Source organism: Balearica regulorum, chromosome 1, assembly GCF_011004875.1.
Source record: "Balearica regulorum gibbericeps isolate bBalReg1 chromosome 1, bBalReg1.pri, whole genome shotgun sequence".
In the NCBI taxonomy this organism is placed as follows: domain Eukaryota; kingdom Metazoa; phylum Chordata; class Aves; order Gruiformes; family Gruidae; genus Balearica; species Balearica regulorum.
In genome coordinates, this window is record NC_046184.1 from 97,423,398 (window position 1) to 97,438,254 (window position 14,857).

At 36.1% G+C, this 14,857-nt stretch overlaps 1 protein-coding gene across 3 annotated transcripts in view; it reads left to right on the forward strand.

Annotated features, from left to right (window-relative positions):
* NECTIN3 (nectin cell adhesion molecule 3) overlaps nt 1-14,857 on the forward strand; it is a 71,637-nt gene that overhangs the window by 33,136 nt on the left and 23,644 nt on the right. For all 3 annotated transcript variants that reach the window (XR_012837891.1, XM_075767715.1, XM_075767707.1), the window contains exons 3-5: nt 4,033-4,329; nt 6,182-6,299; nt 9,130-9,281. Coding sequence is in view for 2 of the 3 variants with exons in the window: in XM_075767715.1 (XP_075623830.1) it covers nt 4,033-4,329; nt 6,182-6,299; nt 9,130-9,281 (567 nt within the window). In the remaining variant the exon portion in view is untranslated. The remainder of the gene's footprint in view (nt 1-4,032; nt 4,330-6,181; nt 6,300-9,129; nt 9,282-14,857) is intronic.

The following is a 14,857-nucleotide window of genomic DNA, read 5'->3' on the forward strand; positions in this document are numbered from 1 at the left end:
CTTACTGTTATTAAAAAAAATAACAACAAAACAAAGAAACCCAAAGGATTAATTAGTGGGCAGGATAAGTCACACAGAAATATAAAGCTGCTGGTTTTGAGGGGAGAGAAAATAAAAACTAGAAATACAGTTTTGGAAAGACATTATTCAAGTAAATGTCAGTTGGAATGAAGGGGCTCACAATTCCCAGTGTCATTCTGTTGCCAAGGAATTAGTCAATTTAATGGTAAGTGGAAATAATACTGTTTGTGTTGTAATCATGCCAATTTTGTCCAGACCTCCTGCGCACAGTGGCAGAAGAAAATTAGTTTTAAAACTAACAGAAGCAGTTGAAAAAGGCATATGAAGTACTTAAAACCAAGAAGAAACTTTGAGGCCTGGAAACTTAATGCAGTAGGATTTCAGGCTCTTTGTTTTCTGAATGCTTTATTATGTTGTTTCTCTATAAAGAAATGTAAGTCACGACTAACAAAAGATCTGTCCTTGTCCACGTGAATATAAGGTGATGCCTAGAGAAAGTAGGGTTAAATTACATAATGGTCATGAATCAGTAAAAAGGCTAGCACAGATGTGCCAAATTAGTTGAGACTTCCTAAACAGCTGCATGTCTAGCTTCCATACTGGAGTGACCATTTCTTCTAACTCAAATATTCATACTGTAACATTGCTTTGAATTTGTGTCATTATTCCACTAAGATAAATGAATGAGATAATCCATGCATGCTGACCTCTGGATACACTGACTGAATGGACAGAGGTTGTCTACTCTATCAATTATTTAAAGGGGATGGGGGGAAACTGCCACTGCCCTTGAAATCTTACATTGTGGAAGCAGGTCCCTTCTGCTTTTGGATCTTTGTGGGATTGGTGGTTTCCATTGCCAAACTAAGCGTTGTCCCCACCACCTTTTTCATTTGACCTGAATAGAGTGTAGTGTTTCTACTGAGTGAATGAAGCAGCTTCTCTAATGCTTTCCCAACCTCCTTCATGTGTCCCCACCACCACTGTGAGCAATGAAAGTCTGCGGAGCATGCTTCAGTGTGATTCACATGGCACACTGAATGGTCCAGGGACAAAAGAGGACTGCTACAAGAATCTGTGTATATAGAAGTTACGTGTTCCAAAAAAACAAAAACAAAAAAGCCAGCCAAAACATCACAAAAAAACCTCTTCAAATCCTCTGCTTTGGGCAATCTTTTTTCCAAGTTGAAAACAGTAAAACTGTTTCCCTATGTGAGAGGTAGATGCCAATGGCCCTTTGTAATTAGGGATTTGTTCACAAGATGTTTATCTTTATCTGTGAGTGAAACAGCTAGAAAGGCTATGGAATGAGTAACTGGGTTTCTGCTGGTTTTGCTTCAGTTGCTGGGACAAAGTAATCCTGAGGGATAGACTATAGAAATAAGATCATAACAACAGTTGCTTTCCACTTTTTAGCATGTTGTTACTCAGTTATCTTGTAGTTGGTGTGTGGTCCGAGAATCACGATTTATGGGAAGATGTGACAGTAGAAGCCTAACCATTTGTGAAGTATAATAAAACAAGCACCAAAACACACTGGACTGGGAATAAGTATATTTTATGAAGTTGAGTAGTTTTAAATAGTTCAGCCTTGTGTCTTTGACAAGTGTAAAACTAAGACTTACACAATGAACTGAAACTGACCAGTTTCACAAATTTCAGGTATTACTTGAGAAAGCAAAGCATGATTTTTTTCTTTACTAATAATGATAATCTTAGGAGAAACTAGACTTTTTAAATGAGTTGATATCCTGTTCTCTGACTACTGTCACTTAATATGTGAAGACATTTTTTTCTAAAAGCTCACTAAGTGAAGCAGCACACCGAGTAGTCTGCTTTGGGTCTGGCAATCTCTGCTACCTTAGTTAAGACCTCTTGCTGATTTATGTATCCCTTCACAGAGGGGTAGAGGAAAAATTCTGGAGTTGTACTCACTTTATTTTGAGGAAAATTCAAAGGAATAGAATATATGAAACTTTATTTCTAGCTGAAATGACTTGGGTCTATAAGTTCTGGCATGAAAAGCTAATGATAGCTGCTAATTTAATTGATTTCACTCCGATGGAGATCGGGGGGGTGTGCTACAGCAGAAATTGGTATCTCTATGCTTGTAAGGCTAAATGTAAATTTGTGTGTTTATTTCTGCATTTCAGTAATACTATAGATGCTATTGAAAAGGCTACTGCTAGTGATTTGGGGCGTACAAGATGGTAATGTTTATGTTAAATGGAGGAAACCAAACTGTGGGTTAAATAACAAAGCTATATAATAACAAGTTCTCCATACTAGGTTTTAAAGCCTTTTTCCAGAAGATACGATGCTTCGTATGTACATCAATCAAATATCCAAGCTTACTGCAGAAAGTTTTAGTTGTTCCTAGTGTTGGAGAGCAGGGAATTAAACTTTGAAAGAAGCTGTGTTAAGAGATACTTCAAATCTAGAAGAGTGACCATAGGACTTGGTGGAAAAACCCTGCTGTTGCTTTATTTACAGTAGGGTCACTAACAAATCCAGAGGGTAGGTGTTCAGAGAAACAAAGTAGAAACTAATCCACTCTCAGTATTTGCCCAAACAACTAACCTTCAATGTGGTAATGAGGTACATTCTTTAAGCACTTCTAAGCATAGAACAGAAACAACATATTTTTATAAAGTTATCAATTTAGTAGTTGCCTTTACTTTTAGTGTAATTGAGCAAATAATAAACTGCCTTCTTCAGACAAGAGCAGTGTTAGACTGAGCAGAAAACAATCAAAAACTGATTGTAGCATTGAATTCACTCAAGCTGAAAACACTTGTTACCCAGTTATCTCTTAAAAGTGTAGGTAGTTGAAGTATCTTGCCAGATATTGTGAACTGTGCTCTATTTCATTTCAAGATATGTAGGTCAGCTTCAGCTCCTTGGAAAGAAATTCCATGAACTAAACTTTTTCTTATAGGATACTGAAAGGCACAGAAGTTGCAAGAGTTGTCTCTGCAATCAGTGAGGACTGGTCCAGTGAGGTGGATTCTGTAGCATTATGGTGTGTAGCGATGACTTCACTTCAGAGGACTAGATAGTCTCATTAGATCAAAGACAGGGATTATGTAATAGGCTAGTATACTACTGGGAAACTTCTATCTTCTAGTATTGATGGTAGAAATGGGCCATCCTAAGAAGCAAAACCTTTGCATCTGAAGCACCAGATGGTATTCCTGACTTAGGCTGCAACGTGTCTTGTTGCAGGGCCAAATGTCTTGTACAGGGCCAAAACAGATTTCTTAAATAAGAAGGAAATTTTTTGTAAAAGCTTTTCTTTCAGTCTATGGCCCTCAACGGTAGACTTGTACATCAGGAACTCGATTTCTTTTAGAAGAAAGTCTGTTCTCTAAGCCTCTAAAATTTTGCATATCAAAACCATACAAATTTTATCTAAAAACTATGTGTATATTATGTATATGTGTGTACATAATAGATTTTATATATAATGTATGTGGATATATAATAAAATACTTTTTTAGAGATTAACTGTCCTTTTCAGCATAGAATTGATTTATATTGTTGTACTGATCAACAGGAGCTTAAACTCTTAATGTCAGGTGTTAAAACACTGAATTAAGTAGCTTTGAAGTGACACAAACTGACAATATAGATTAATACTTTAACTATGATGCTTGACAGTGTAGCAGGATGCAAGCTTTTTCTAAAATCATGGTGTAGTTTCAACCTAATATCTTCAGCTGTCTGTGGTCAGACAGTGCAACTGGAGCACTGTAATTTTGAACCTAACCGTGTCGGAATTCCCTGTCAGTGCATTAAATACAATGAATGAGCAACATTAAACTTTAATGAGTGGACAAAGCTCTGTAGAGCTAATATCTCTGATGTGTGACATGATCTTATTTCTAGGGTATCTTATTAACATGGGCTTTTGCAAATGGCTTAGATCTTGTGTAACTCTTACGTAGCAACAGTTTCAAAGATGTGGAGTCTTGATTAAATTAGGGTGTGGTTTTTTTTTCCCCTCCCTAGTTGAACCTGTTGTGAGCTTAACAAAAGGACCAAGCCCTCTAATAGATGGTGCAAATCGGACAATAGCAGCCACTTGTACAGCAGCCACTGGAAAACCTGCTGCGGAGATTGACTGGGAGGGAGGTCTTGGTGAAATGGAATCCAGCTCTACTTTGTTTCCAAATGAAACGGTGACAGTTGTAAGTCAGTATATGATTGTCCCTACACGATTTGCAAGAGGAAGACGTATAACTTGTATTGTGAGGCACCCTGCTTTGGAAAAGGAGATGAGATACCCTCATGTGTTGGACATACAGTGTAAGTATTCTGTAAGGTAACTACTACTTGGTATATATCTTATAACCACCCTCTTTATCGGTGTATACCTTCCACAGGAAGGAGATAAACACTTAGTGCTTCAGGAAAAAAAAGGGAAATTTAAAATGTATAGAAAAGCATGCGATAAGAGGTAGGTCACGCAGGAGTAGAAACCTAGGGTCTCTTTATTAAAAAAAGTAAAAATCTAGTCACAAAACTAGTATACCATTATGTTTCTACTGTTTCTTTTGGATATTGGCTCATGAGTAAACATTATTCATGTTTATATTTAACATTGAAAAGATTACAGACAAAATATCAAACTGAGTTGATCTGTGAACTGTTTATAGTGCCTTACAATTTCAGCAGTATTAAAAAAGAATTCTAATGAAGATTCATATTTGAGATGACAAGTTGAAAGTAGGTCTTATGAGGCTCAGTATGTTATTTTCAAATTACTCGCTAAGCTTTTTCCACTCTAATTTACATGAGGGAAACAGGAACATAATATATATGTTCCTAACACTTTGTTGTTCAGCTTCAGATTGCTCATGTAATTCAAACCTGTACTAGGCTTGTTTAACAAATTTGTGGCTTTAAACCACACAAATATGAAGTGAGATGGCTTACAATGCTGCTTAGCTAAAACCAATTAAAACAAATAAGCTTTAGGCATGTGATCCATTTTTTTTGTTGCACAATGCATGTGTGATCAAAACAAGCTATTTTCAAGTTCTTCCTTTGTTATCCTGCCTCAGCTGTGCTGTTTTAAAGTTCCTAAATCATAGAAGTCTGTCAATTCAATTAGAAGAAATGTGGCTAGAAAAAGTAAACTATGCTATTATGGTTTGACTAGAATCTCTTGTGGGTTTACTTTTGTTCTGTTTGGTAAAGAATCACTGATTTGGGCATAAAATAATTGTTAGTACTGGTTTATTTTGTCAATGTTGAAATAAAGTTCTAGATTGAAGTGCCATTGATACAGAAGTGGAAGTAAAGATTAATTGTCTCAGTGAATAAGAGAATGAACTTCTGTATTGAAAGTGAAATGAGGGGGCAAGTTGATCTTAAACTTATTTTTATCTGAAATTAGTGCTAAGGCATGTTTCAGACCTTATAACAATTGTATAGTAAGCAACACAGGAGCAAGTGAGAAGCAGAGATTTTGTCTGTGTTCTCTAGTCTTCCTTCAGTCTTCCCTTATGCTTACAGCTTTTGCAACTGCTACTCCATCTCTGCTGTAGGAGCTTATACCAAATCATACTGGTTCTTCTGTTTTCTGGGTTATGAATGTTTCAGCTAGGTGTCTCTGGCTTATCTGAAGTGACCTCCTTGCTTTTTAGAGCCATAACAATGTAATTCTACATTATGATGCCAGTGGATAACTACTAACCTCTTTAACTGGCATATGTGGATTTTTTGATAACTTCCTAATTACCTGGCTTCTCAAAGCGCTGTTTCTGATCCTTTGCTGTATCTTGTTAGTGAGAAGTACCTCTGAATTACCTTTCCTCACTTCCAAAAAATATCAAACTGATTGTTTTCTTCTGAAGTGTTCTCACTTCCTTAAAGTGCTGTATGTTTGCTAAAAGCATGCAGTGGGACAGTTGCACTGATTGAAACAACTTACTGTTCCTGATCTAACACACTGCTGCATATTATGCTGTAGCTTGGAGCTGTATTGGTGTGCTCCATGTATTTGGGTGGTGGTGTTTTTTAAATTACACACACAAACAAACCCTGATAAACAAACAAAAAAAAATCTGCTGCTCCCCTGAGCTGACCATTACACACAGTTCATGTTTAAAGAAAAAAATTGTGATGATTGATAGGTTAAATCTTTTTTTGTCAGATGCCCCAGAAGTTTCAGTAACTGGCTATGATGGAAACTGGTTCATTGGAAGAGAGAACGTTCAGCTCAGATGTAATGCTGATGCAAATCCATTACCTATGGAATTTATGTGGACCAGGTAAATATTTATAAAAAGGGGCTGCCACATGATTAAAGTGGAATAATCTCTTAGCTTACAGTAAACAGCTGTTTTGAAAACAAGTATATGACTTCTATTGGGTTGTAATAGTATTTATCCAGCCTTTTAAAAGGAGAGTACAAGATGTGTGTATATATGAATGTGAGTGAGTGGATATCTTGTAAATTTACAAGCCTGAACAGTTTGTCATACTCTCAGGATAAAATCTTTTGTAGTTACTTAATAAAGTAGACTAAACCTGTGTATGTTGCACTGTATAGGGCAAAGCCCAATAAATCTAGTAGGGATCCAACTTATTTCACTAGTTCTGTTTTATTATTAAAATAGATTGTAAATACTCAGACTTCTGTATCTGCCTTTTTAAAATCTGGAAATTACACTTGAGATGTCAAATTTTGCTTACTGAATTATAGAATTTGTCATGTTTTTCAAAAGTGCTCAAGTAATTGCCAAGGCAGATAAATGCATAACGATGGAAACTAGGTCTTGAACATATGTCTCTAGGAAAAAAAAAAAACACCTTACATAACAGACGCATTTCATTAATATATGGATTGGGTGGGCCATGCTCAGACATGTGCTGCTTTGCTTTTGCAGCCATGGATGTACTTTGGGCAAGAGACAGAGGAAGGCAATAAAAGCAAGCATAGATCCAAATCTGTCCTGTGAAGGAAAAAAAATTAAACAAACCCAGCTAGTTTAAATTTATTTGTTGCCTGTAGAAACAAAGGAAATAACTTACCTAAGGACAGTGTAAATTTATATGTAGCTATGTTACAATACTTCTGTTAGTAAAGTCACAGAAATATTTACCAATGTGAAGCTGTAATCCATTTCCCTACCTTCTCAATGGTAGATGTAATTGAGTATGTAGGAACTGCAGTCATAATGTGGTTTGAAAATGTTGTACTGGTAAGTTTGGAATTGCTTGATGGCAAGTTTCACAGGAAAACAAAACATTACTGTAATTGACTCAAACCTAAAAGCAGCATTGAGACCTTAAGTCAGTATTGCAGCTAACTCCAGTCAGAATGGCATGGCTACACTAAAGTAGGTTTAGTAAAATGTGTGCTTTACCTACGTGCTACCATAGGTTGCCATCCCCATCCCATGCTTAGCTCAAATTCAGTGTGATGAGAGATTTCAATGCACAAAAATTACAATGTTTAAAAAAGCATGTCAGATTTTCAACAGCAATACCACTTGTTTCTTCAGTTGAACTGGGATCTCAGTTCTCTGATTTGAATTTGATATATATGTAAGAACTAATCAATACACCTATTTCCAATTCCAGAAGAAATACACATTTAAATATGTTTAAAGCACTTCAAGCTTCAGAGGTCACCTCTGAAGTTTCTGAGGTTAAAACGGAACCAACTTTTACAAGAAAAGCTTAATTTTTCTGGCATAAAACTAGTGTACCTTTTTGTTTGAGAAAGCACACAATCTCAGTACAGCTACTTTCCATTTCCTTAAACACTCAAGCTATCCTTTTGCATATAATTCCCCCCCCGCCCACCCACTGAAGTTCCTCATTCACCAGTATATACCTTCTTGGATGGGTTTTGTTCTGTTTTATTGGCTTCAAATTATAACAGCTTTTAGAACTACCATACCAGAAAATCTTTATCCCTTGGAAGCAAAGGGACACTGTACCTGTTAGGATAGTAATATTTTCATGGTCAATAATATTTTAATGTCAGATGTATGAGAATTTTATTAGAGCTTTCCAACCAGTTGACTATTTTATAATGTTTATTGAAATAATTCTGGTGATATGAATTATGAAGTCCATACTTAATCGCTTTTATCAACTGGATATGGCTGAAACAATTCTGGGCAATAATCATTGTCAGCAAAGCAATGGGAATGTTATCTTGAACCTACATTTATTGGAGATTGTTTACTGTGAACTGGGGTGGGGGGGGTTGAGTACCTATTTTAAAGTGTCAAGGGTGGTGCTTTTTTGATACTCTTAAAAAAAAAAATCATACTTGCTAAATGCTTCCGAGATAGTGAGACCTACTGATCACATGGTTGAACATTGACTTAGTCCTGCTTAGCTGTTAATAGATATTTAGATAAAAGCAAAATGGGATGCAATGGCATGAGATTACAGGTGTTTAATAGGCACTTGGGAGCTCTGTTAAAATAGTTCCAGTGCCTCTGCCCTTTGCCCTTTCCCTGCTGTGTTTACACAGTTGTTACTGCAATGACATGCAGAATGCTACAGGGAAATGATAGATTTGGAAAAGCTAGTTGACTGGAAACAATTTTTTTTAACCATTGTTTCCCCAAATGTATCACCAAGTGCTGTAATTTAGATGGAAAATTGATGGGAGATGAGCAAAGGCAGGTTGAGAGGGAAGAAACTGTTTGAATTCTTACTCAGAAATCCTAGTCAAAATGTCCTACGAATTAAACGTGCACTGACAGAAATACTTACTGTAGTAGCTCAATTGGAAGCAAAACAGGGAGATATTCCTGACAGCGGTATAAGTGCATCTTTGTTATTTTTTAGAGCTTGCGGTGGATCGTTCCTCCAAGTCCTTTTGAGATAATGTTTTTAGTTGTAGTAGTGTTCATTTGTAGACAGCTTGCAAATGTCAGATTTGATGTTTAAAGGACTTGGCACAGAAATTAAATACCAAATGTGCAGGTGAACACAGAATATCCAATGAAACCCCACTGACGATGTCAGCACAGTGAAAAGCTCGCGCTCTAGAGACTATTGCAAGTATTTTTAACTAGTTATATTTCAACTATCAATCTTAAGGATTAAAGTCTAAATATTACTGTTTTGTTTTAGGTTGGATGGACAATGGCCTGAAGGATTGCTATCTGTCAACAATACTCTACAGTTCAGTAGCCCATTGACTTACAACTACACTGGGACTTACATATGTAAGGTGACTAATTCCCTTGGTCAGAGAAGTGATCAGAAGACTATCTACATATTAGGTAAGCCTGTCTTCTCAGCAAAAGCAGTATGTTAACTTGGAAATTTTTTTTCAGTCAATGTTGAAATAGCAAACCGAAGAGCTGGTTGATACACAAAATATATACTCCTTTTAATTGTGTGAAAACCTATTGAAAGTATGGATTTGAGAGCTACAGTACAACTTGGGATTAAACTGACTTTTCAATAACAGCAGCATGCAGTGGAAATTCTTAAGATTGAGGTAGTAGTTTCCATAGTGCTTCTGATATATTATTAGTTTCTCTTGGTAGGGGAACTTTTTTCCGATGTTAACCTGCATTTTGGCAAGACACGTTGACTGCAATAAACAGTACCTTGTCTGTAATAAACTGAAAAAACAGATGTTAGTGGGACAGGAACAGCTACATTTAGAAATGGCAAAGATGCTCCGCTTTAAGGAACGTAGCATTATGTTCTGCATGTGTGTGTTATACTCCAGTTACTTGTTACCTCCTTTTCTTGGTCACAGATATCCAGTAATCAAAGTATCTCATGCAGAACTTTTGCGGATCTACTTAGTATAATATTGTATATTTATGTGTCTGTTTAGCACCACTGATGTTGGAAAACATCCCTGTATCTATTAACACAATGTAATTAATGTTTTACTTTGACACCTTTTTTGTGAAGGAACAGCATGACTTGGGTTATGTGTCAGTAGTGCTATACAAGTGTGAAACAGCTCTCCAGATTTCCATAATGGATTAGCAAAATTAGCTGATACCTAGCTTAATTGATAAGTGCTAATATACTATCATTTGTAAAGGAACAAAAAACACAGATAAGAAAAGTAAAATTCATTTTGTTGTATGGTGTTGCTGCTCTTTAGTACAGTTCTTGACATTAGTTATTCCACAAGGTGAATTGTCAGAGTGCACGTTGGCCAGTTACAGGATACAAACATAGATGACTTCTTTGTAAGAACTTTAAGATTGAGATGAGAATGAAAACTTAAGATTAAAACTGAAGGTACGGGATGTTTAAAGCTACATCTGTCACAATTCATATTTGATAGTTATTTGCATCTTTAGAACAAAGGATGGTGTTTTGGTCAGACTGACATAACTACACTGCAGGTCATTGTGGGAAAACTAGTAAGTTCTAATTAACTGACTAGTTAATGAGCTAGTTAACTGGAAACTTCTAAATAGTTTGAGAAAGAGGAATTATTTGTGAACAGCTTAATAGCTTGAATTTTATGTAACTTGTAATACTTTGTAGCACTTAAGTCTTATGAAAGTCACTTCTGTGAGAGGTTACTTTTGGATACTTGGTTCTAACAATTCCTTTATGAAGAACAACTGATGGCTGTGTAACAGTCTCAAAACAATCACAAAGACTTTCACATTGTAAGAAGTATCAAGTAAAAAAAAAAGAATATCATCATGAAACAGGATGAAATACTCTTCTTGAATGTAACATTAAAATACACTTAAACTGTATTGTTATTTTCTGAGTATAGCTCTGTTCTCAGCCTGGTTTTAACAGGAGGGAGCAAGCTTTTTCATGTCCACTACTTTCAAGTTGTTAGTTCTATGAATATGATTTGTTAAAAGTAGAACTCATGCTATTTACCATAATTGTCATGCATGAAAACATAAGGCTATCATTCAAATTAGACTTGAGACTAACAGCCTAAAATGGGTTAAGTATGAAATCTTATATGTTGTTTCCTAAAATGAATCAAGTTTTTTAAAAAGCAGAATAGAAATATATGCTAGTTGAGCTGTGGTGATAGCCTATGTTCTAGCCTGTGGCAAATGCAACATAACTTAAACTAGCTTACTGCAGAGATAGTTAAGCTGCAGTAATTGGTCTTTGGTGTGGACTGATGGATACTGTTTACATGTGTGCTGCTTTTCAGCTTTGTTCAGCAACTTTGTTTTGCTGCAGTAACTTTACTGCAAATAGCAAAATCTAGTTGTTTTTAGGGAGTGTCAAAACTGAACCTCAGCTAGCTAGAGATCATACCAGGTCATGGTTCTTGAAGTTATGTGCCCTAGTGAAAACAAATATTTGACATGAAATTTGTTTTTAAAAACTTCGGTTTAATCTTGGTGTGTAGCATGACCAACAACTAAGAAAATACAGGTGATTTTTAGGCAACTTAGAATAAATCTGGTGCTGTATCACTACAACTAATGCTCAAGCAAGTCATACACATCAGTTTAACATTGAGACAAGCATTCAGCTTTCTGCTGTAGATACCTTAGAGAAGATTATACCAAACTGATTAAAAGCAGTGTATTAACTCTCAGTATATAGGATAAATGGTTAAAATGAGAGAAGTGGGGCAATCACAAAATATAGTACCTGTATTGTGTTCAGAAATTAATATTAAGCACATTTTATTGTAACTCTTAAGAATAATTTTTCAGTGTGACTGGCTTATTTAAATAACTAAAATGCCCTTAAAGTTATTCAGAATGGGTAAGTGACTGTGAAATAACAAAAATGTCCATCTTAAATAATCGATTAGGTTACTCTACAGAGGGAACAGACTCATATCAGGAGTACAGAAAATAAGATTGAAGTAAAGTTTAAGTCAAACTGCTTACCACCTTAATATTTGACTTAACTGAGCAGATATGTAGTAATGGTTACCATGGCACTGCTGTACTGTAGGGCAATCAGAAAAGTAAGCTAATTAAGTATCTCAGCTATTTTCAACTGTGTAGAACTTGGCAAAAAACATACAGTAAAACTTTGAAGCTAGCAGACAAAGCTGTATGATCATACCATCTTTCAAATATTAATTATGAAGCTGTTAAAGAGGATTTATGAAGTTAATGTTTCTGAACAGTCACATTGCTGGTAGTTGTAAAGCTTTTTAACTGCTAGAAAAAATAACTGTTAAGTTTAAAATGTGTTGCAGGATTAGAATGTAAGCTGAGCAAAACATGGTTTTGGTCCTAATATGCATTGTTAAAAAATAAAACTCTAATAAATTCTGTTGTGCTCCTAACCTTTATGTTAATACTATTGAAGTGGAATAGAGAAATATAGGAGTAGCTGTTGACAGAAATTAAATGATAGATTCACCAGCTTTTAGTTACAAGAGAGGATACATCTTTATATGGATAGGGAAATACTAAAATAGTGTTTGAAGCTAGAGAATTTTTAAAATACTGGTTTTAAGGCACAGATATCTTCACTATTTTTCACTTGTTCAGTAATGTAAAGTTAAACTTGTGTTTTATAGTTGTCCAGTAGAAGCAAGTCATGCTCTTCATGGAGTTCAAAGGTGATCAAGTGTTTTTGAAGTTTCTGACTTAGTCCAACAGCAACAGGTTTTCGAAAACAAGCTGTCAGCTTGATATGTAAAGCATTTCATCTTGTAATATACATTGACTTAAGTTTTTTTACACAAGGAATTGAACTTTATTTTCTTATCTCTGTGTTCCTTCACCTTCATACTGTTTACTGAAACTGCCCTTTTCTCCATGTGGAAGAGGGGTGACCTGCGAGTTTCACATTCAGATAGGAACATATTTGTTTCCTCTGTCATCTGCTCAAATGACTGCCTTTGGAAGAGACAGCTATTTGTTAAAAGTAAAGCCAGCCTTTATTAGCCATCAATCCTAGCAATTCTAGGAACACATGACTTCTAAGTACAGTCACCTTCTTGTAGAGTGGATATTGTCACAGTTAACATAGCAGAGCCTGATCATGGGTTTTGCTTTTGTTTCTTCATATATCTGAGAGTGCTGTGAATATAGGCACTCTTGTATTTTCTGCAGTATATATTAGAAGGGTTATTGATAAACTGCTTTTTCCAGCTGTATAGAAAAGAGGGTCCGAGGATATCCTAACTGTTAACTTGCATGCTTCCTGATGTAGCAGGCTTTGAACTTTCAACCTTGTTCCTGAATATTCCTTGCAAGCTTGAGGTTATGTTAATGATAATATTTGTTCTCTTGTGTCCTAAAGAAATACTAAAATATTCTACCTAGTGTGTTGAAATAACAGCTAGAAACTGCAAAAGTATACTGAACTTTGAAAATGGATGATTGATGAAAGAAATTATGGGTTGCTTTTGGGCTGATCTCAATCTTCATATCTATTGTGTTGCCAAAATGGGGGGGGGGGGGGGGAACAAACTGAAGATAATATTAAGAAAAAAGTTTAACTCCAGTGTGGAACCTGTGTACACAAGACACTTCATGGGGAGAAGATTACACAGTGTCCTTACCCACTACATGACTTAAGAGTGGGAATAGTTTGAGAAACAATGATGTATTTCAAAACAGTTTAATCTCAGACATTCGAAAAGCCTCCTTTCATGGAAGGGCTACTTTCTCTGCTTTTATAAGGGAGCTGCAACATAAGCTTTTCAGCAACTGAAAGAACAGGCTGTTTTTATAATGCCTGGCTACACAGAGTTATCAAGTACTTTAGGTACTTAGCATCTAAGAGAAGTTTAAGAATAACAGCAGGTTAAGAAGCAGAGAAATACATCTCTCTGCAAACATACATTTAATAATGTACAGGCAGATACTTTCTACTCCATAAAATTGGAACTGCAGAGAGAGATCTTGTAGTTTGTGCAGAGCCAACTCAATTCTGGATTATAAGTAATTGATAGCAGGTAATTGTCTTGCAGAAGGCAAAGAAAGGGATGTGGGAGTTGAAGTGTGGATCTTGAATTATGTGGGGTTTGTCCTTTATTTTTGAAATGGGGAGACTGTATTAATACACAACTACTAGCCAAGGCACTTTCCTTTCCAAAACTTCGTTTCTGTAATGCTTAAGTGACAGATTTTAGCCAAAGGAGATATGTGCTAGTACTGAATTTTCTTCCGTACTATAGAGCTAGTCCCCTGACCCCTGAAATACTTCATAGTGGGCTAAATACCAAGTGGTTTGTAGTTTACAAATACTGTGTTCGCTAGTTGATTTTTACAATGGTGTGCTTCTTGAAACCAAGATTTAACCTAAGATTTTGAAGCTAATGGTTCTAAGGATGATCCATCTGTCTCTTTGCCCATTCATCTTTCTGACACTTGGCTGCTTGTTGGCTTTGAATTCCTATGGAAGCAAAGATGGACCCTGGACATTTGAACAAGGGTGTACTGGAGGGGGTAGATACAGTGTTTGGGCATATGAAACATATCATGTAGTCAGATGTTTGGGTTTAAGCTGAAGGAGGGTCGATTTAGATTAGATGTTAGAAAGAAATTCTTTACTGTGGGGGTGGTGAGGCACTGGCACAGGTTGCCCAGAGAGGTTGTGGATGCCCCATCCCTGGAAGTGTTCAAGGCCAGGTTGGATGGGGCTTTGGGCAACGTGGTCTAGTGGAGGGTGTCCCTGCCCATGGCAGGGGGGTTGGAACTAGATGATCTTTGAGGTCCCTTCCAACCCAAACCATTCTATGATTCTATGTTTCTACTAAACTTAATTGTAAAAACTCATCTGCCCAAGAAAAGTTGTTTGTATTGCAAGAACTGGGAAAACTGCATCAAGAATAGTCATTTAAGGGAAAAATAGAAATATCAGACTGAATCTGTTGAAAGTCGGTCCTGACTTACATGGGAAACATCTGGAAAATAAGTAATAG